The sequence below is a fragment of the Talpa europaea genome (assembly GCF_964194135.1).
Source record: "Talpa europaea genome assembly, chromosome: 9".
NCBI classification, from domain to species: domain Eukaryota; kingdom Metazoa; phylum Chordata; class Mammalia; order Eulipotyphla; family Talpidae; genus Talpa; species Talpa europaea.
The window spans coordinates 5,766,842-5,789,189 of record NC_140076.1 but is presented as its reverse complement, the minus strand read 5'-3'; the positions used below and the strand labels follow the sequence as shown (position 1 = coordinate 5,789,189).

At 56.7% G+C, this 22,348-nt stretch overlaps 1 protein-coding gene across 1 annotated transcript; it reads right to left on the bottom strand.

Moving 5' to 3' along the window:
* Positions 1 to 7,349: 7,349 nt before the first annotated feature.
* DRAXIN (dorsal inhibitory axon guidance protein) lies at positions 7,350 to 17,181 on the bottom strand (the record flags this gene model as incomplete). Its single annotated transcript, XM_084243122.1, has 6 exons — positions 16,712 to 17,181; positions 14,231 to 14,430; positions 12,616 to 12,727; positions 12,165 to 12,254; positions 10,696 to 10,785; positions 7,350 to 7,462 (listed from the first exon to the last, which is right to left on the bottom strand). Exons 1-6 carry the CDS (start codon positions 17,160 to 17,162, stop codon positions 7,350 to 7,352), a joined length of 1,056 nt encoding a protein of 351 aa, XP_084099248.1. The 5' UTR covers positions 17,163 to 17,181.
* Between the last annotated feature and the right edge of the window lie 5,167 nt (positions 17,182 to 22,348).

Sequence of the window (22,348 nt, the reverse complement as noted above, 5' to 3'; positions counted from 1 at the left end):
CAGTGTGTTTCAGTAGATCTGCCTGTTCAGCTCCCCACTCTGTCTCTGGGGAACCCTTTCACCTCGCCCCCCACACCTCTGGCCTACACCCTCGTTCTTATAGGCATAAATAAATGAATCTTTTAAAAAAAAAAAAAAAAGAATTTACAACCACATAAATTTGCCATACCTGTTATTTTCATTGCTAACCTATCTGATAAGGTTTTGATGACATGACCAGCCTGAGAAGAACCCAGAAGGGTACAGGAAGATGTCTTCCGCACCGCAACCACTGCAAGCCCCAGGAGGCTCTTGCAACTTCGGCACCTAGCCCAGTGCCTAAATGACCGACCCACCACTTCCTCCATTACAGGCACAGAGGAGACCTGCCACGACCTCCCTGCCTGCCTTCGTGGAGCAGCCAAGAGTCTAGGCTCTGCCCAAGTGGTCACTCGGTCAATGCCATTAGTTATGCAAACGGATGGTAAAGCAGCCACTGCCTTTTCTTTCCCAGGGTGACTTGTGTCCTTTTAGGTGAAGTGTGATTGTGGGGATCAGGTGAGATGCCTGGCACAGCTCCTGGCACTCCCTCAATGCACATGGGGCTAGCCATCCCTCTGCCGTGAGAAGAACCAGCTTCTTTCCACATCCTCTGCCACCTCCTGGCTTGCCATCTTGCCTGTTGGATGGAAACAGCAGCAAAAGGCCCCTTTGATGGAGAGAAGACACACACACACCCCTTTCCTACCGGCAAGACCTGGGAAACTGACCTCAGCATTTCAGCACGCTGCCTGCCTCCCTGACCTCTACCCACGCTACCACTTTGCCTCTCTGTGACCTTGTCTTAAACAGTTAATCTCTGGATTTTTTTCTGCATCTAGAAAATGCAGACAGCAATCAGCAGTCCCGGGGCTGTGAGAGCCACAAAGGAGGCACAGAATAGGAAGAGCCTTTGAAATGTCATCCTTTGGTCCACGAGCTTCTGGACACCCACCTTTCTGATGTGGTCCTGCCACTTCCTTTCCTCAAGGGGTAAGTCAAACCAGAAGAAACAGCGCAGAGGAAATAACTGACACTGTCAGGGAAAGCAGACTCTCCCCAGGAAGCAGGCCAGAGAGCATCGGAGGCAGAGCCCTGGCCCCTTGGCCACAATGGACTGTCACTGGGACACTTGGGGGCCTCCGCATTCCATGCAGCTTGTCACAAACACGCCGCCGTGGCCTCAGGCCTGGCAGGGAAGGCCTGGCATTTTGTTGGTTGGCATTTTTCTTTGTATCTGTGAAATTAACCTACTTTCTGAGAACCAGCTGCCGTGAGCAAAGACAGCGGGATATGGGGGTGGAAGAAAGTGAAGGAAGCTACTGGAACCCTTGAGGGAACCCTAGAGCTCCCAGATGTCACGGCCGGTCCAGCCCAGGCTTGAGGTCAAGATTATGAAAGTATCAGATGCCATCGCGGCTCACAGTGGCCCAAAGCCAGGAAGTAGGTGTGACCCTGGGGGAGGCCGGTGCCTGGACGGAGCCCGGGTGGGCAGCCGCGGCTTCCCGCTGGCTGGACGTTGCTGGAAGGTGTGAGAACCCTGCTCTCCAGAGGCATATTTGTTTTGTGAGTAGTCAAAACGAAGGGGGCCTGATGCTGACATATGTGTCCCAGAGGCACAGAATTCAAATTTACAGCCTCATCCATCACCGACTTTTAAAGGCCCCAGTCAGGCTCCTTAATACTCCTCCTTGGGCCTTAAAATGCAGCAAATAATTCCTAATGTTCCTATCACTTTGCCACCTCAGTGGGGCTCTATGACAATGACTGCTGTGGGACCCCCTCCTGGGAAGGCCTCACTTAGTGATATCACCCTGTCCCTCCAGGGGACCGTGAGATCCTCAGGCGTCAGAGACCCCATCCGAACACCCCAAGGGCCTGGGTGAGCGTGGACATGCAGAAAAGGGAATTTCTGTGCCCGCTGTAAGCCAGGAAACAGCCGTTGTGTTAGACAACAGCCAGAACGTGATGCAAGAGACTGTTGCCCAAGACCAAGACCAGCACCCCCTCGGGCCCGCCCCCCGAGTTCTCTGTCCTGTGCATTTCCTTCACCTCCCTTGTGCACACTCCAGCAGTGCTCTCGATGGCATTGTGTGTGCATGTGTGTGCGTGTGTGTGCGTGTGTGTGCACTCTCCTCCCGCCCCCCCATCCCTTCCAGCCCCAACTCTGAGCATGTTGTTCAGGGCCGAGCCCTGTTGCCAGAGCCAGGCCTCACTAAGTGTCTGCCTCCTGCCTCTCCTGCCCGTCCTGTTCCATCCGAGCTCAGGCCGCCGCCTCTTCTTTGGGGCCGGAATGTCACGGGAGGCTTCGAGGGCACTGACTGACTTGCAGGATTGCCCAGATGCACAAACAAGGCCAGCTCTGGGCCTTGCAGCCCCCAAGATGCCACCCTGCCGTGGGGTTACCTTGGGGTTCATTTCATCCTCTCCTTCCTGGCCGGCACATTGCCCGAGGCGTCGGGGTCTGGCTCTGGCCTGTGCAGACCCGGCCAGGTCTCATTTTCCTTGCTGGAGTCAGAGGGAACCTGTCACGGCCTTTCCCAAGATAGCATCGGAGCCTCCCCAGGCCCCTCTTTAGGCGGTAGTGCTTTGTCCTTTGCTGTTGCGCTGGGTTGGCGTCTGCTTATCTCCACACGGGGCCACCCAGGCGGGGAATGAGACCTATGGCCAACCTGGCGATCTCTCTGAGATCTTAGCCGCCCCATGGTAAAATGAGGAGAACAAAATGTGAAACTCCCGTCCACGAGGTGTGGTGAAAGGAGCCAGGATAGGGTGGAGGTGGGGGGAGATCCTGTCTGCCTATGTGCCCTGAGCTCAGCACAAACACCCAATCCCAGGGCTGGAGTGAATGAATGGGAAGTGTGGGGGCCACACTCCCAAGGGTCCCCTCCAGGTACCCTGCGGCCCTCGCCTCCTGGAGCAGCAGACAGAGACGCCAGCCAGCTCGTCACCATCACCTGTTTATTCACAGGTCAGGAGCACACGCGACACGCCCATCCCAGGACGCAGGGCATAGAACCCCTCACCCCTGCTGCACCCCTGGGAGGCTCCTGAGAGTCGGAAAACCAATGACTGAGGCCCCCAGGACCAGGGCCTCCACTGGATTTCCTCTAAAAATAAAGACCAGCTCCAGCCAGGAGGCAGCACCTGGGAGCCCACGTGGTTGGCATTGCCGGTTAAGAACTAGGTAAACTGGGTCTGGGATTTGCCAGCTCCCACCTGAACACAAGAGCCCCCAAAGCATCCAAGTGTCCCTGGCCAGCCAATGCTTCTGTGCCTGCTCGGCCTCTTAGACCTGGTCTTTCAAACTCGATCTTTAGGGTGCACATGCATGGCCTGGAGAACTTGCTAAACCCACACGGTTGGGCCCCAACCCCAGAGATTCCGTTTCAGGGTCCCACGTCTCTACCATGCCCCCCAGTGATGCCGCATGGCTGGGCCTGGACCACGCAGAGTGAAGAGGGACTCAGACGCCGGCTGCCCGGAAGAGGCCCTGCCTCTTCCACCAGACCGCGCGCCCTGCCTCCGGACTGGGGAAGGAGTGGAAGTTTCCTTCTGGTCCCCCAAGCTGCTGGTTCCTGCCGCCCCTGCCCAGCACACACGCACACGTCTTGCTGTTTCCCCTAGAGTCGTGATCTCATGGAGGTGATGGGCCCCCTCCAGCCCGGAGAACCCACAACCAGGAGCTAAATGATTTGCATCTCCCACTGTCTCTCCTGACACCTGTTTCCCCCTTACTGTTGCTGTTTTTAAAAACATGTTCCTGCGGGGTCCATGGGTGTTCACTGGCCCCCCTGGTGCAGGGAATGCCGTCCCGGGAGCTGTGTGTCCACCACCATCTGCACGTTGGGTTTCATGGGGCGTGTGGATGCTGGCGGGAGGGTCCACGGGCGGCTTGTGGTAGGGGGATTGGTGGTGTAGCTTTGGGATTTCACCTGTGGCTGCATCCATCGTCAAGGGGCTAATGAGGCTGGCCCTGGAGGCCCTCACCTGTTTCCCCCTGCTCTGACCCTCAGCCTGTTCCCAGCAGGTTGGGGAGCTGCTCTTGACACCGGCAGACAGATCCCAGAAAGGCAGCCCCGTGGGAACCCGGACCATCTCTAAGGAATGGCCAAGACTGTGGAGGAATGTGGAGGGCAGAGGGCACCTTCCCAGGAGCTATTGGCTTGCACTTGGCCTCTGCTCAGCTCTCTCCTCACACACCCCTGTCCCCCCCCCCATGCATTTTTGGAGACTTGTGAACCTGGTTTTGCAAAACCACTTCCACCGCCTGCTCTGCCTCAGTGCCCAGTATCTGTACAGAGTGCCTCGGGCTGAGTCCGGAGCCAGATTCCAAACCGCTCTGATCCTAGAGCCCTACCCCCTCCTTCCAGATGGTACCTCATATGGCCCCAGTGTTCCTGAGGACACACATTTGGGGAAGGAAGCTGAATGGTGACTGAGAAATGATCTTTGAGCAGGTGATGGATCATTGTCGAAAAGCAGAACACCTGTTAAAATTAGCCTGGAAAACAGACGCACTAACATGAGGGCTGATGATGTGCCGGGCACCCTCCTAAGCACATTCTAAGGATTTTGCATTTACTTTGGGAAATACCTTTATGAAGCATTTTCATCCTCATTTTACATGAAGAAATCAAGGCACAGAAACCTGCAGTGACTTCCCCAAGGTCACCAAGGCGGGAGAGCTGAGGCTGCACTCCCAGATTGGAGGGTGAGAACAGAGGGGCTCAGGTCTAGCTGAACAGTCATGTCCCCTGGAGAGCTTGGAAAGCCCTGGAAGCCGGGACCCAGCCCTGACTATCAGCGCCTTTGAAAGTTCCCCTGATGTGCAGCCCGGGTGGAGGCCAGAGCACCAGGCCCGGGCTCTGAAACTGGCAGCCTTGGGCCAAATCCACCTGCTGCCGCTTCCATGTAGCCTGCAAGTTAAGAGCGGTGTCTGCGTTTGTAAATACACTTTAGAACATCAGAAGAAGAATGTTTTGGTGACAGGTGGAAATTATGACATTTAAACCTGTGCCCATATTTTTATTGGCACCCAGCCACACCCATTTCCTTTGTGGGCTGTCCCTGGCTGGCTGCTGTGAGCTACACGAGGTTGTGGGCTGTGTCAGAATACACGGCCTGCAAGGCCTTACGTTTTCCTGGCCCTGGATGATAAATTTACCAAGCCCTGGATTACGGGAAAATGACTTCGGTTCCAGCAAAAGAAATTGAAACTAGATCTAAGGAAGAACTTCCTGGCAGAGAGCTGGGTTCAGCACTGAGGGGCCTTTGGGGTCCCTAAGTCTGGAGTTAAGAGGATTCTACCCTTCCTCACTGAGACAGCTGGAACAAAGGGTCAGCCCTGAATTTCCGCCCTGGAACTCTCCTGCTGGGTGATTCTTTGGGGCCTGTCACCTTTGTCCTGATCTATGTTTTCCACGACGGATGTCCTAAACCACCCTAACTGCAGCCTTTGCCCACCCCACGGCCAATGCTGGGTTCACTGTCTGCAGCCCCCCACTTAAGGTTCTACAATGTCATAACCTTGAAGCGGCCACCCCAGGTGAGCAGACGCAGCAGGGCGTTGTCTGATCTCAGCCCAAACTGCTGGTGGATTCACTTTCCAAATAGCTGACTTTGATCTCTTTCAGTTTCCCTTCCCTGCCCTCCCCCTGAGATTCCCGGGGGGGGGGGGGGGGGGGCATGGAACTTGAATAGGGAGAGAAGAACAAGCATATTTGGTTTCTCCTAGATCTGCCCACTTTCCTTGGTGCCAGACCTCTACCCCCCAGGCGGTTTCCAATGGAGTAAACAGCCCAGGCATCCCACGGGCCTGGCCCCTCAGCAGCCATCCTGGCCAGCCAGGAATTGGGATGGCGAAGGCTTTCGTCAACTGCAACCTGGTTTACCAATTGAATCAGAGGGTTGGCCAGGAGTGAGACGCCAGGTGTGGGGTTTAGAGGGCTCTCCTGGGGTGGCCCCTGGAGCCAGGTCTGCTGGGAAAGATGTTTAGGATGGCATCCTGGGTCTGGCCTGTGGGAGGCAGCTTCAGAGAGCACCTCAGCCTCAGGGGTGCCCCAATTCCTCAGTGGGCTCTGCCACAGAAAGGGTGGAGGTGTCTGGGATGGTCTTGGGAGGCCTGGGATACAGTAAGACATAGGCAAAGCGGGTGCACGTGGATGCCTTTTTTTTTTTTTTTTTTTTTGAGTCCATGCTTGCAATAGATTCTCAAAAAACATAAACTACAAAAGCTAAGGAGCCAGTGGAGTGGAAGCTCTCAGGCATCTTCAAAGTACATGTCCCAGGACTGGGCGAGCAGAGATGTAGAAATATACAGAACAGCATTAGGGGTTCCCCAAACACGCCCCATCCCAGAGCACCAGAGCCCATCTGCCCAAGTCATGCCTAATGGGCATGTAGGTGCTTAACACACATTTAGTTTCATTTATAAAGATGACACACCTTGGTCCAGGAAAGGAAGGAAACAATTATTGCGACTTCATCATAACAAAGGGCCACCGGGGAGCTTTCCCTGTCAGCCACAGAGAGCCCGGAGCAAGTCCTCAGTCTGCAGGAGCAAGAACATGGGTCTAGTGGCTTGATGGTCTTGGGGGGGTTCAGACCCCAGTTTTTCCACTTACTCCCTAGGACCTGGGTGTGCTCAGTGGGGCCCCCAGATCAGCACCAAGGGCATGACCCGGAGCCAATTAGAAATGAAGAATCAACTGGCTCAGAACCCGCACTTTAGCCTGATGCCCAGGGCATCCCTACCCTATTGAGATCTGAGGGGCATTGATCGGGACCCTGGAGGAGTCATGCAACTCAACCTGCCTCACCTGTAAAACGGTGATACCTGCTTTAAAAGGTCGCCGCGATAACTAAAGGAACTAGTGCACACCCCGTGTCTGGCGCAGGCCCGGTGCCCAGCAGGTGCTCCGCAGTTATCCTGCCCTTGGTTCTGCTCTCCCGGATTTTCCATTTCGGTTCCACTCAAGAATCTCCGCTGGGAGGTGGGGCGGGGAGGGGTGGGGGGGCTGCTGCAGTTCCAGGACTGGACAGTAGAGGGCACTCTCGCCATTTCCATCGCGGCGACCTGGGGCGCCCGGAAAGCTCAGGGCGCCAGGGTCGCCCCGGAACTGGGAGATGGGTGCAGGGGTGCCGCGGCTCCGGGGCAGGGCAGCTCGCCCCGCCGCTCCCCGTCCAGGCTGCGCGTTCTGGGCCTGAGCCTGCAGCCTCAGTCATCGGGTCCCCCACTTGATCTTCCACCGCTGGTGACAACCAAGTCGCCGGGTCCCCCAAACCTCCTCGCTCCGTGCCCAGGCGGCGGGAGGTGCCCCACGCGGGCCCTAGACGTTGATGAAGGACCCCTGGTCGCGGCTGGCCGTCTCGGGCTCCACGCAGCGTCCCTTCCTCCGGGTGACCCTCCGGTTCCGGTGGAATTTGGCGTAGCAGCGCAGGCCTGGGCAGGGGAGGCCAGGGCGTCAGGACGACCCCCCACACCCCCATGCCACCTGCACCGCTCCCCACCTCCCCAGCCCCTCCACCCGTCTTCACCTGCCTTCCCAAGCGGCTGCAGGAGGTGAAAGCGACTCCTCAGAGGGAGAAGGGAGGGGGAAGCCATGGGGCCCAGGGGAGGGTCAGGCCAGCAGCCGGTTCTCTGACAGCGGGATGGTGAGCACGTGTCATCGAGCCATTGTCCAAACCCCCAGAATGGCCAAGCCCTGATGTAACTGGCGGATCTCAGTTCATAATAATAACGTGCCAGTACTGGCACCTGGACTGCAGCAAGTGGACTCTTTTGCAAGATGCTAATACCAGGGGAAGCTGCGGGGCGGGGCGGGGGTATAGGAGAACTCTGTATTCTTTGTGATCCTAGTTTTAGTTTGCTAAAAATTTTTTGTAAGGGACACACACTCTGCCCTCCCCCACAGAACCAATCTGATCTTGCCACCTTGCCTTACAAGACCCCGGAGACCCCAGTCTCTCCTCAACTCCCACCCTTTACCCCTCTAACTCCAGGCACACCCAGTCTTACTGTTTTTCCCACGGATCCAACCATTTCCTGCCTCAGGCCCTTTGTTTTTGCTCATTTCTCAGCCAGAAATTCCTTCCCCCAAGCCTTGTCCATACTGGCTCCTACAAGGCCCTTAGGCTTCAAAGAGACCCTCCCTGATCACCCTGTGTAAGGTGGTTGTGACTCTCCTGACCCGCCAGCGTGTGTGTGTGTGTGTGTGTGTGTGTGTGTGTGTGTGTGATTTCCTGACTCTGCCTCTCTCTGTCACAGCCACAGACTTAATTTTCACAGAAGGTCACAGAAGGCCACATCCTCTGAGAGCAGGGGAAGGAGGTGTCACTGTGACCTGAGCAAGCCCTGCGTTGCAGGTTAGAAGAACGGGGAGAGAGGACATCACCATCCTAAGGCCCACGTATCAAGACAATGGGGGACCCCAGGGTCTGTGCTTAGGGGCCTAGAACTCATACCTGGGCCACTGGGCTTTCGGGGCTGTGATCACACAAGTGACACTTGCAGGCGCAGGGGACTTAGGCACACAAGTGGCTGGGAGCTGCAGAAACCCTTCTGGAACCCTGCAGAGCCCAGGCTGGCCTTGATCTCTGGCACTGGGCCCTGTGTCCAACATTCCAGGGCATCTCCCCATCCTCCTAAGGGTATCCCCAGATCCCTGGGGTGTGACATCTTGGTGTGGACCAAGCTGTCATTTCTGTTTTTCACTTTTTTTCTGGGGCCTGAGTCTCCAGGGAAGAAGCAAGAGTGTTGGTGGGACTGGCCAGCGGGGACATGGACCAGAGGGGGGGAGCAGTCAGGCTTTCAGACACCTGAATAGCTGACTCCTCCCACCTGAGGCCCAGTGGAAGAAGGAGGGACGGGCTCCTGGGCAGAGGTGCTGCTTAGTGGGTACCCAGCTGGGCATGGGGTTGGGGGCTTGGGGGGCAGACACGTGCAGCTCAGGAGAGCCACTAGCCTCACCAAGTGGTGGGCAGGGAGTAGAACTGGACCTGGGCTCAACCCCAGTGCTGGCTGTTGGGGCTCCTTGACCTTGAGTGCCCCCTGTCTGCTCTGTAACCCAGGCTCCTCTTCTGGGAAACAGGCCCCACCTGCACACAGGAACAGAAGGCAGCTTCCCAGCACCCCCACCCCCACCTCCCAGTTGGCTCTCCCTGGCACCACTCCTGTCCCCCACTTGTAAATCAACCATGTCACTCTCCTGCCTAAAACCTGCCCAGGTCCTGCCTGATCGTCCCTGCCAGCTTCTCTCCCCTCCTCTGTGCCACCTGCCCACTGTGAACCACTCAAACGCTGCCACTCGCCTGGAACTGACCCTTGTCCCATCCTCAAGTAGCTGGTTCTGCTCCTGCCCATCCTTTCTAAAACTCCTTATCTGACCACCCAGGATTAAATTCTTTACAGCACTTACTACGTTCTGAAGACATCTTATCTGTTTGTTTGCTATTGTTCGTTTATCTTACTAGAACAGTCCATGGGTGTAGAACTTTCTGTTCTTTTCACACCTGAGAATCCCCAGCCTCCAGAACAGTACCTGACACATTGTGGGCACCCAATAGCTATCGCTGGCTGACGGGCATCATTGCACCCAAGTGGCTTTGTTGCATTCACAACAGATAATTGTTTGAGGTCAGTGTGAGCAAAAAGGGGCCCTGTATCCCTGGGTGAGTAACAGAGGAACAACCCCAAATTCACCCACTCAGGAAATTCACTGGTTCATGCTGAGTAAATTTTGTTCGTTTTTGGTGTTTTTTTCAAAGGAGTATTTATCTTTGAAAGACATGTAATGAAATCTTCATAGATGAAGTTTCTGTAAACTCACCGGTGTTATTTCAAAACCACACCGGCATGGGGGAAGTGGGCGGAGAGAGACAGCACAGATCGGTTGTGGGTTGGTAATTGGTAAAACCAGGTGAGGAGGTTGTGATACTCCCCCGCCTACTCTGGTGTGTCTTTGCAATGCTCCAGGTTACAAATTTTAAATATTCCCACTTCTCTAGCTGTGCGAATTTGGGCAAGTCACTTACCTTCTGTGGGCTTCCGTTTGCTCACGGGTAAAACAGGGATCCTAGTTATTCCCTTCCTAGGATGCTCAGGAGGGTCACAGGAGATAAGGTGAGTGCTTAGTACAGAGCCAGGCACACCTGGCAGGAGACGTCCCCCTGCTGCGGGTGGGCACTCAGGGGAGTCAAAGAAGTAGCAGGCCAAATGCATCCTCCCCTGGGTGGGAGAGCCACTCCCCACCCTGTTACCCACTTGCAATCCTAGCCTGGGACAGAATCCCAGGGAGAACACGCCGGCCTTCCCGGGTTTGATCTTATTAAAGAGATGAGCTCCTCTCCCCTCCTCCCAATCAGGGGAGCTGGTGCCAGCTTGCATTCAAGAGGCAAGAAGCGCAAATCTGAGAAGTGGTGCCAGGCCTGCAGACTAAATGAGCTCACAGATTGGGGAGGCATCGAGCAAAGCTGTCCTGGCTCCTCTTCAGCTCCCGGGGGGTTCTCCCACTCCTCCTTCCCCGCCGGCCCCCGTCCGCCTTCTGCCAGGAAGCAGCGTCCCCCACTGCGTGCAGAACCAGCTTCCAGGAGAAAGGGAAGTTTGGGGGTTCTCAGAGCTCGAGGGAGCCTCACTCTCCTGTGCCCACTTCCTCCCTCCAGGGGGTCCGGACCCACCTTCCACACACATGCAGTCGTCAAAGCATTTGTTGTTAAGGCCTCGGTTGTGGGGTGTGCAGAGATGCTCCCGAAGGTCACAGCAGGTCCCTGCCCACATGGCAAGCACACGCGGTCAGCCAAGCTGAGCGGGCCCTCCCCGCCACCCTGCAGCCACCCTGGGCAGGAGATCCATCATCCGGTGGCAGGGCCACGCCCCGGTGGGGTGGGCCATCTGGCGCACCAGACTCCTGGCCAGAGGTGCCGACAGATGTCAGGGCCGAGGCCCCTGAGGGAGTGGCAGAGACCCCAGCTGCCCCAGTTGGGCAACTGATTGATCTTGGGAGGAGCAAAGACAGGGTCCGATCCCCCCCAAGAAAGAGCGGTGGGGCCGCTGGGGACTGCCAGATGTGGAGTCGGCTCCTAACCGGGAGGGCCTCTGAGCACTGACACCAGCGTCCCCTTTTGACAGATGGGCCACAAGCCCCTGGGCGTGGCAGGGCGGCCCTGGCCTTGCCTCCTCCAGCACGGAGCCGGCGCTCCAGCCCCCCTCCAGTTGGCCCAAACTCCAGCCTTTTTTTTTCCCTGCTCAGGGTGCAAACAATGGCTTGGAAAGGAACAGCCCGTCAGGGAGCTGGTGGCCTGGCTTATGCAACGCCAAACTGCGGGTTCGGCCACTGTTTTGTAGAATATTCTGGCCACTGAGTTAGCAAGCGAGGCACAGTGGAGGGGGGTGCGCCCCTCTCCCTTCAGGAAGATCCAGTTAGCTGATGGCCTCCAGCCTTCGGGGGAGACCTGGTCCATGTCACGAGCCCAGCTGACCACTGGCAGCCCAGTTGACCACTGCCCAGGCGGGGGTCTGGGACTTGGCCGTCTCTACCTAACGGGGGCCTCCTTGCGGGCTGTCTTTGCTCTGGAACTCCCAGAGCTGGGTCATGGTCCCCAGGTTTCCCGTCTAGTCCTGCTTCCCCCCCTTTAATCATTCACAGCCTTGCCCCAGCCCCCTCGGCATCCACATTAGTCAAAACGTTAGGCCTTGCTTTACACCGTCTCGGCGGGCTCAGCTGCTGAGCAGGCGAGGAGGCCATCGAAAGCATCCCCAGAAAGCCTGCCAGTGTCGAGGGCGTGAGGACGGAATTAAGCTCCGACATGTGTTAGAAGTCAGGACAATAGGGTCATCCTGACTCCTAGCAGCTTGGACAGTAGGTGAGAACTAGGCCCACCCAGGCTCCAGCCTCTTCCTTGCTGTGTGACTTCAGCCAAAACACTTAACCGCTCTGAGGCTTTATCTCCTTGCCTGAACTGTGGAGCTGTCAGGGTCTCTCTCTGGGTGGCTGTGAGGATGAAGCAACGCTCGGGGAAGGGGTAGCTGTGGCGGCTCTCCCCAAGGGTCATGGATGCGCAGCCCCGCTCACATGCCTCCGTCCCCCTCCAACCCTCACGGACTCCCCTAGCCCCAGCCAGGGCCTGGATCGGGGTGTGCTCAGTACCTGGCAGGCAGTCTTGGTGATGGGCGCATGGCCCCCCTTCTGCCGGCGATGTTTCGTTTCCATCGCTGGAGAGTTTTCCCCGGTGTTTCTCTGGGGACAAGAAGATCTGCCATTAGAGACTGAGGCCTCGAACGCCTGGAACTGCCACTCCCTCCTCTGTGTGGCTTGGAGGAGGCACACCTCCTCTCTCTGCCTCAGTCTTCTGCAAAACGTGCTCTAACAACTTTCTTTTTCTCAGGACAAAATGCGCTGCTATGCAAAGCGTTCGGCTGCTGCCAAGCCTCCGTAGCAGCGTTTCCATTTGGGGTGTCAGCGCCTGTTCAGACCGCACACCTCCGCTCCCCAACTTTGGGCATCTGTAGGTCAGCCTGGCCTCACTGGGCCCCCAGTACAACAGCCGGTGGGGGAGGCAGGGAGGCAGGCACAGGGGTAGCAGGGCAGGCGGACGCACCTTTCTTCTTGGCCGAGGGCCACACATCGGGCTTTAAGTCTTCGTAATCCGTCCAGTCGAACAAGGCCATGTCCAGGGTGGGCATCACCTCCCCGTCAGGCCTGGGCTGCGCCTGCAGAGGTGAAAAGAGAAGGGATTCTGGAGCCCAGGCAGGTGGAAGAATATGGCACCTCAAGCCAGAGGGCTTAGGAGGGGCCCTCGGAGGCCAGTGCATCCTCGATGGCAGCTTGGATCCCAGTCTGGGGATGTGGGGCGGCTGCCCGGGGCTCCTATGCTGCCAACCCACTCACCGGCCATGTCCCAAGGCTGGTGCCTATATACAGTCCATGCGGACAGGCTATCAGGCCTCTGAGCGAGGGGCTGGAAAGCCAGCCCGCCTGCCTGCTCAGGGTTTCTGCACCACACAGGGGAGCTGAATGAATCCACTCAGTTCTGCCCCAGCCCTACTCTCCCCTGCAGCAGTTATCAGCTCTCCGTGCACCATGGCGGCTACAATCACAGCTCAGTTCTACTCGCAGCCCTGGTCAGTGGCCTCAGTGCTGCAGGACATGGGTAATACTGGCACCTTCTAGGGCTGGGTTCTCAGCAGATGGACATCAGGGGCTTGCGATGGCGCAGGGAACCTTGTATTCCTAGGTGGTCTGTAGCTTTTATCAACCGTCAAGGAGAAGCAAAACCCAAAAAGAAAATAAAAAAGATCTACTGCTTAAAAAAGTTTTATTTCAGCCTCCCTGGTAGCATACGGGTTAAGTCTCAGCACTATCACTGCTAAGGCCTGAGTTTGATCCCCGGCCAGGAAGCTGACCCACATGGCATAGCAGACCTCTCCTGTCTCCCCGCTGCTCCCCTCAGCAGTGTATGTCAGTCAGTCTGCCTGTTCTGCTCCCCACTTTGTCACTGGTGAATCCTCTCACCCCCTGCACCTCTGGCCTACACCCCAGTTCTTCTACACAAATATAAAATCTTAAAAAAAAAATTTAAAAAATAAATAAGTTTTATTTCTTCTAAATGTTTCATTGATCATTTTAAATGATTTTTTTTTTATGAAAAAAATCTCAAAGCCACAAAAAAGGTGCAAGAATGAAGGACTTCTTGTTCATTGCAAGAAAAATGTGATTAACACCTAAGTAACCTTCATCCAGAACCACCAGATGGTTAGTATATTCGCCACATTTGCCAGCTTGCTCTTCCCATATCTCTTTTTAAAGATCTGAAGCACACAGGTCAAAGTATTAACTGATGCTTATTAATTCTGGATCATGGAGACACATTTTTTTACATTGTTAGTCTCGACGCTCTGATAGGTATAAAATTCTTCCACAAGCGCCTTGATCTTCCTAATGCAACACTGGTGTGCTGAGGGCATCCTTAGATGCCCTGAGAATGGGCCCCCAGCACCACTGCCAGGACAGTGACAGCCCTTTCCGGACAGGGCTCCCACCAGGCTGCAGCTGGCTGCGCCATCATGGGGGGACCTGGTTTCAACCCAGCCCTGGTGGCTTTGACCAACTCCCTCCTGTCCCTGTGCCTCAGTTTCCCTAGATGAACTAAGAGGGGGTTGCACGATCTGGTCTCAAGAACCCTCCAGCTCCAAGACTGTTCTGGGAACCCTTACCTGGGGCCACAGGGATGTGACGGGCAAGATCAGGGACTCTTCTGTGGCAGGTGCTGCCTCCAAGGTGGTTAAGTAGAATATGGTAGGGGCCAGGCTGGTGGAGGATTCCTCCATCACGTCCGGTGCCTGGTCTGGTACCTGGTCTGCTGAGAGCACAGCCTTCTTCATCAGGGAGCTGGGACCTCGGACCAGGGCTCGGCCTGAGACATGGAGCAGCAAACACAGGGGCTTGACCTTTCTGAAACCCATCTCAGCTCACAACAGAACCCACATTTCCTGCGGCAAAGGAGTCCTACCCTATGTGTGTTCTGGTACATGAATGGCGGCGACTATGTAACAAGCCGAAGACACTGGCCCAACCAACCTCCCTGCTGCTCATCCTTCTGGGGAGGCAGGAACAAGGTAGTGGTGAAATGCTTTAGATGAGCAGCTTGCCGTATTGCTGGGGAGGTAGCACAAGAATTCTCCCTCCAAAGCATCATTCCAGTAAGTAGAAGTCTGGGTTGACTATATGCAGCCGGGGATGCAAGTGCAACAGATGGAATCTAGTAGTGTTAACCATGGAAGGCTTCCTGGTGGAGGTAACATTTGAGTAAGGGAGCAACTTGATAAGACTGAGAGGCATTGCAAGGGAGAGAGGCCTTTGAGAAGGTTGGGGGCTGAGAGTCAAAGCTTATCACACACAAATGAGTTTTTTCTAGGTGACGGGTAATCATCACTGCACTTATCGAGCACCTGCTGTGTGCTGGGACCCTGATGAGCTACTTTACAAGCACTGGTTCATTTAGCCACTACAGAAGTTCTGGGAGGTGGATACTCCTTCCGCCTCATCTACAGGGATGAATCGGAAGCCCAGCAGGGTTAGGCAATTCTCCCAAGGGCACACAGCTAGTTAAGTGCAGAGCTTGGATTTAAATCCAGATCTGTCTGAAGGCAAAGCCAGGGCTTTTAACATGAAGGGCTATTTCTAAGACATGTGGGCTTAGGGTAGGGAGAGTGTGTGGGGACAGTGTAGGGGATTGCGGGGGAGTACCAGGAGGGGGTTTTGGGAGGAGTTAGGGGTCCTGGGCTCATCCTTGTCTGTTTTTCTCAGGCAAAAACTGACTTTAAGGTTGGCTGGGTCATTTGGGGTCACCCCACCCTCTGGAGGTGAGCCCCAAAGAATAAAGAGGGGTGTACAACCATTCATTTTAAAGACAAGGAAACTAAGGCACAGGGAGCCCGAGGCTTGGTCAGTAAGGCTGGGCCTGGCCTGAGACAACCCCCCATCTCTTCCTCCTTTTGTTGACAACTCTTAGGAGGGCTCCCTTGATCCACGGGTGGTAGGGGGCTGGAGCTGAGCTGCGACAAGGCCATGGCCCTTGTGTCTTCTGGTTCATCCCCACGGAGCCAGCCTCTGCTTCAATGTGGGATACTTGACCTCCAGGGGAGGATGCTGAGAGGTTAAGTGAGCTCTGCCCGCCTCTGTGTTCTGCCCACAGGGTAGGCCTGGCAGGGAAGCCAGCCCCGCTGTTGGCAGGAGAAGGGGAGCTGAGTCTCCATCACTCTTTCCCACAGAACCCCACCCCCTCCACATCGGTGGCACTGGGCCGGCCCCTGCAGGCGGTCTTGTCACTTGAAGGGACTTGGAAGTCTGCGTGGGCCCAGGGCCAGGTGGCAGGAGCCAGAAGCCATGTCGGGGGAGCTGCTGGGACCTGCTTGTTCAGAGACAGAATGGGCCAAGGAGAGGGGGCCCATGAAACAAAAGGGCAGAAGCAGGAGGGCTAAGGACGGGACCCCTCTCCTGGGTCACCTGTGTCCAGCTCAGAGGACACTGACTCAGCATCGAGAGAAAGCTAAGAAGCAGCAGCCAGCCGCTCCTCATCACCACCATCACGACCCCATGTTCTAAACGCTCTGCATGTCAAGTGTCTCTGAATCGACACTGAGGGTCGTTGGAGCCATTTATCCTCACTTTGCAGAGAGAGAAACTGAGGCATGGAAAGCGGACTTGCCCAAGGCTAGAAAGCGATGGAGCCAGGGTCTGAACTCGGGCATATCTGGCATCAGGGCAGATTACATGATGTGCTTGGAGGGCACTGACCTCTTCCATCTCTGCTGGGAGCTTACATCAGGATGGATTTAGGTCAGATGCAAAGTAAAACTTCCTGATTTAGGAGGATCAGCTATTGCTAAGCCTGAGCTTCCATTGCCACACCGCTTTCTCCTCCACCTATGCTCCACCCCCAAGCCTCTTATTTGCACACCCCTCTGAGTTTGGTGAGCTCCCCCTTTCACCAAATTTCCCTCCTTCACCTTATTCAGTCCCTGCCCCCTTTGGGGCCTCTGGATGTCTTCCCAGGGACCTTACTCCACTGACACCTCCCTCTGGCCTCCTTCCTGCCCCTGGAGTCCTTGGCCACCTGGGTCTGAGCTCTCTCCCCTCCTCTTCCCCATGCTCTCCCTCTGCAGGACACCACCCCCTTGCAGACCTCCAACTACCTCTGTGCGATTTCAACCTCTCCCTCCGCCTCCTGTGTTCCCGGCTGCGTTTCTTGGTCCTTGTTGACCCTGGAGACCGGTTCTCCTTCTCGGGGTAGGGCAGTGGTAGCCCGAGAAGCAGATCCTTATCCTGAAACAGGCCTGCAGGATTCTGCCCAGGCAGCAGCCCTCCTGTCCCTGGCAGTCTGGAGGCCTGCCTGGTGGCGGTGACCACATCCCCATTCTGGGCCCTGCTGGGCAGGCCAGGGCCCCGCTCCTTCTTGCCCAGACCCCTCCTGCGGTGGTGGCTGGCCTGCGGCATCCACAGCACTGGCCCTGGGAGGTCGATGTGATTCTCAGGGAGGTTCCGGGCAGGAGTTCCAGGTCCCAGGGAGCCTGCCGGGCTCAGCTCCAGAAACACCAGCAGGGCGAGAAAGAGCATGGGGGCAACAGAGTCTGCGGGCCCAGCCATCAGCTCCTCCCTGCAAGAAAAGCAGTGCAGTGAGGGGCAGCTTCTCGGGGTAGGCCTCACTCCCAAAGCCCTGCACACACATCCTTTTTGTTTTCAGAAGTGCGTATCTTCAGCTGCGCTCCAAACTCACAACGAACTTGCATTTTCCTCACATTCTTATAGCCTAGACTTTCTCAATAGGGGGGAGGGCGACAGGCCTGAAGGAGACAGCACTGGTTGTGGAACCTGGGGGTGGGGGCAGGATAAAGCTAAATGGACCACAGGGCCCAGGATGGGGAGCCCTGGCTTAAATAGTTGAAAGAGCAACAAGGTTCCAGACAGGCTCGAATTCCTTTCTCTGCACAAACGTCCCCAAATGAGCCGAAGGTCTCCAGGCTCAGAAACACGCCCCTTGGTCCCCCAGACTTGACTCCAAGCCTAAGTCAAGCAAACCTACTCATAGTGAGCCCGCCACAGGTGGGGGCCGTGCTAAGTCTTTGCGTGGATTTATTTCAGTCCCTCAGAAGCGACTCCTGTTATCTGAACTAAGACCAAGGGGAGGTTACCCCTGGTCGGTGGCTCCTGCATGATTCTCTGTTGTCCCGGATCCGCTGCGGGCTCTGTCAGTAGGCTCTGGCAGTCTGGAGGCCTGCCTGGTGGCGGTGACCACATCCCCATTCTGGGCCCTGCTGGGCAGGTCTGGGCCCTGCTCCTTCTTGCCCAGACCCCTCCTGTGGTGGTGGCTGGCCGGTGGCATCCACAGCGTTGGCCCTGGGAGGGGCCTTTCCTTTCCTTTCCTTCAAGGTCTCCACAGGTTCTGACACTGGACAGCCCCCCACTGTGCACCAGAAATGGGGTCTCCTGGGAGACCCATTTTCTCCCTGGAAGTAGAGGACCTGGGAGTAGAGGTTCATGAGGCCTTGGCTGGGGGCATGGTGGGGCGTTTGCTGACCTCTGGAGACCACCCCCCCACCCCTTGCCTCCCCAGCCCCCTGCCCCAGCCCTCACCTGCCTGACGCATCCCAACTGGGTGGGCTCCAGGTTGGCCAGGCTGATTGGATTTTTACGGCCTCCTCAGGCCTCCTGCTAGCCCATTAGGCTCACAAATGTGCTTACACAACCGTTTCAGGTGATTTGTGGTTGTTTCCGCTGAGGGCTGAGGAGCGGTGGCGGGTCAATCCTCGGCCTCTCCTTCCAGGCCTCTGGGCCCCCGCCCCAGGCTCCCCTGGAGCCCACCCTGAGTGAGAGGACCAGGAGGGGAGCAGGGCAGGAAGCTAGGGTCCCAGGGGGTGGCCCCTCAGAGCAGGGTGTGGTGGGGGCACAGCTCCTCCTGCTCTTGGATGAAGGCCCTTCTTCTCCCACCAGCCCAGACTGGCAAGTCTTGGTCCCAGGAGACCCAGGCCCTGGCCCCCAATTCTGCCCATCACTTCCCACCTTAGCCCCTGGGCAGGGGCCACCCGCGTATCCAGCCTGGGGGAGCTGCTGGGAGCGGCGTGTGTGACAACCCACATCCACCCATTCCTCGCCTTCCTGCCCACCCTGCCTGGCCCAGCAGCCTCCTGCCGGCCTTTCCATAAGGAGGGCTCTGGGTTGGTGCCCCTGCAGCTGGGCTGCACATTCCCCACTCCTGAGGCAGGCTCCACCCGCCCCACCCCCACCCCAAGAGGAGGGACTCATTTTAAAAGCCTGTCAGTTAAACTTTCCTGGTCTGCCCCCACCACCCCCTGGAGCCCGACTGTGGCCAGGATGGCTCTGAGCTGGTGTCAGGTGCTGTCTGACCCAGCCCTGCCCTTCTGTCCTGCAGGGATGTGGGGAGCTGAGAGAAGCCTGCGGGAGCACCCCATCAACAGCGAACCGAATTAGTGATGAATGGAAACCCCTCCCCACTGACCTGCGGGTAGAGAAGAGGGAGGTAGGACCCCCAGAAGTGCAGGCCAGAGACCAGAGGAGGCTTGGCAGAGGGGTCAGGGTGGGCAGACTCACGGGCTGGTCTCAGGGGTCAGAGTCCCCAACTCCTGCAGGGCTTGGAGATGACACCACCCCCACCCCCCCACCCCACTCTGCACGCACCCAGCAACTTCTTTTAAAGCCCGTGACTCAACAGGAAGCTCCCAGGGGTGCTATCCCACACTTCCCTCCCATCCCATCGATCCCGCAGGATCCTGCAAATAATAGACACTCTGACTGTGGTTCTGAATGGAAGTGAATCGAGTACAAACTGCAGCCTGAGCAGATAATTATAAATTTCCAGGGTATGCGTGTGTGTGTGTGTGTGTGTGTGTGTGTGTGTGTGTGTGTGTAGGGGACGACTGGGGTGGGAGTGGGTCCTGGCAAGCTTTGCTCTGAAGACTACATGGCACCCTCTCCCCAAATCCACAGGATTTCACTTGGATCTTGGCACAGCCCAGCAGCCAAGATCCAGCCTGGCCAAGAGCCATTCGAGAAACATGGGCTGTCACAGAGGGGGTGTCGAGGACCCCCATCCATCTCCGTAGCTCCGAAGCCTGTTGGAGGTGGCTTCGCCAAGCACCCAGCAGGCCAAGCAGGCGCCCCAGCTCCCCCATCCCTGCCAGCCCCGGGTTCTACCTTAGGGGAGGCTCACTAGGCCTGTTCTAGGGGCCTGGCTCAGATCCCTGCACCCCCTCCCAAGACTGGGGGTCCCAGCAGCCTGGAGTTGCTCAGACAAGAGCAGTCTAGGGGCATCGGGCCCACGGTCCACCGCCAGGAGACGGGCTGTCACAGGAGCGCGAACAGGGACTAGTGAAAAACAACCCACGGCAATTACACAGTAACCGGCACCTCCTCCCACCCGGCTCCTCCCGGAGCTACGAAGCCCAGGCTCGCACTTGGCTTCTTTTTGATTGTCTTGGGCTCCTCACGCTGGCCCTGCCCTCGGATCATTTCCCACATTTTTTAAGAGCAGGAAACTACAGCAACCACAGCCCCACGACGACTTGACGTGAGCAGCAAAGCCGGGCCTCACAGCCTGGGTTCTCTCGGCACCCCATGCAGCCTCCTGCCACCCCTGCCCCCAGCTTCATCAGCGGTTCCAGCCTGTCCCACGTCAGCTCCTGTGACGGCCAGGAAGGGGGCGAGGCACCGACAGGTGGGAACAGGAGACTGAAGGAGGTTCTAGTGGGGAGAGCTGGACTGCCCCCTCTAAGGCAAGGCTGCCAGATGCACTCACTGTCGCATGCAAATGAAAGCAATTAACGGAGCCCCTGGCCCCCCGCCAGCAACCTTGCCTTCCAGGGCCAGAGCCTGGGGGCAGGGCTTCCTGCCATACCCACCTGGCAAACAACTGTGGAGTCACTGAGAGCTTGGCTGAGAGCTCAGGGATCACTCACTGGCTGCTTGGAGGACTCAGGGGGAGGGAGGGGGGCCGGCTGAGGGGTCTGATGGAGGGAACACAGGGCCAGGGTTCAGGGGTGCTCCAGTGAGTTCCAGGGATTGTGAGGCACCCTCCAGGCTGTGAGCCTGACTGTCACCCCTCAACCCTTCCAGGGAGGTCCTGGGTCCATCACCCCCCTCCCTGACCCTCGGTGTCTCCTTGTCAGGTGTGAAAGGGATACTTCTGAGCCCCCATATTTGGTGGAGTTTTGGAGTTTCCGTAAATATTGAATTTTAACCTCACTTTAAAAAATATGTTTAGGCTATTTTGAAAACTGTGGTGTAAATAATAGGCATCCTCATATGCCTTCTCTACCCGGTTCTAACACAAGCCCCCCTGGTCAGAGGGGGGCTTCCCCTGGGTCCCTCCTGGGGAGGGTGTGAAAGAGCGTGGCCTCCAGCTCCTGGATTCTCCGGACACAAAGCACCCAAATTAGCTCCTGTGCAACCAACCTCCTTTTCGTTCATATATGTCCTTAAGAATCGCTTCTTTTTTTCTCATCGATTTACCTTCAGATAAGGTAATAGTGTAAACTGAGGCAGAACAGAGGCTGCACAGCATCTTGATGTAGGAGAGGCCAAGGGGGTTTAGTCTGATCGCTTCTGCCTTATTTATTTATGCAAGAGCTGGGGTGCAGGCCAGAGGTTCGGGAAGGTGAGAGGATTCACCAGAGATAGAGTGGGGAACAGAGCAGGCAGACTGACTGAAATACACTGCTGGGGGGAGCAGTGGGGCGAGATAGGACAGGTCTGCCGCACCATGTGAGTAGCTCCCTAGCCGACCGGGAATCGAACTCGTGCTGCAGAGGCTGTGGACAGCTGCAGAGACTGCGGATAGCTTCACAGAGCTGCACTCAACCCACTGCGCCACCCAAGAGGCCCAATATGAAGAACATTTTGATTGCAGGAAGAGGTCACCACCAGCGGTGACACGTGACACTGCTCAAAAAACACAGGCCTTGTTGGCCCAATGTCCTGGGACTGTGGGTTGGGCTGCACGGAGATGATCTGCACTGCTGAGAAACATTTTGGGTCAAGGGGAGCCGTGGGGAGGAGGGTCATGGGCCCACTGGATTAGGTGGCGTCAGGGGCCTTTATGCCCAGGGAGCCTGGGAACTTCGGGTCCACAGTGATGAGACTCCTCCATCTGTTGCCTGTCCCGGTGCCAGCCCCACGTGGGGAGGGTTGACAGATAATACCCACTAAGATGTGGACTGAGGGGCCTCCCTGGATGCGCAAGGGGTTAAGTAGCACACTATGAAGCTATCCGCAGCCACTGCAACACGAGTTCGATCCTCGGCCAGGGAGCTACCCACATGGTGCAGCAGACCTCTCCTGTCTTGCCTGCTGCACCCCCTCAGCAGTGGATTTCAGTAGATCAGCCTGATCTGCTCCCCACTCTGTCTCTGGTGAATCCTCTCACCCCCTGCACCTCTGGCCTGTACCCCAGGTTTTGTATGCATAAATAAATAAATTAAAAAAAAAAAAAGATGTGGACTGAGCTCCCAGGGCCCGGGGGTATGTATCAAAACCACAAGAACTGAAAGGAATATTTCTGAATGTTGAAAGAGAAAACAAAACGCAAGGACAGGCAGTAATGACAGCCCCGTGCTTGAGCCTCCTTCCCACTTGCCTTGCCCGCGCCTCTGAGTCCCTTGGGCAAGGGACTGCTTGGCAAGTCCCAAGCAGCTGGCGTGGGTGCCCTGAGGCCACCATGGGAGTCTCTTTGGGATGATGAGGCACTTCTGTCTTTCAAGGACTCTTCAGAAAGGGGTGCAAGGTGCTGGGGTTGAGGGGGTTGGACGGGGGGGGGGGGG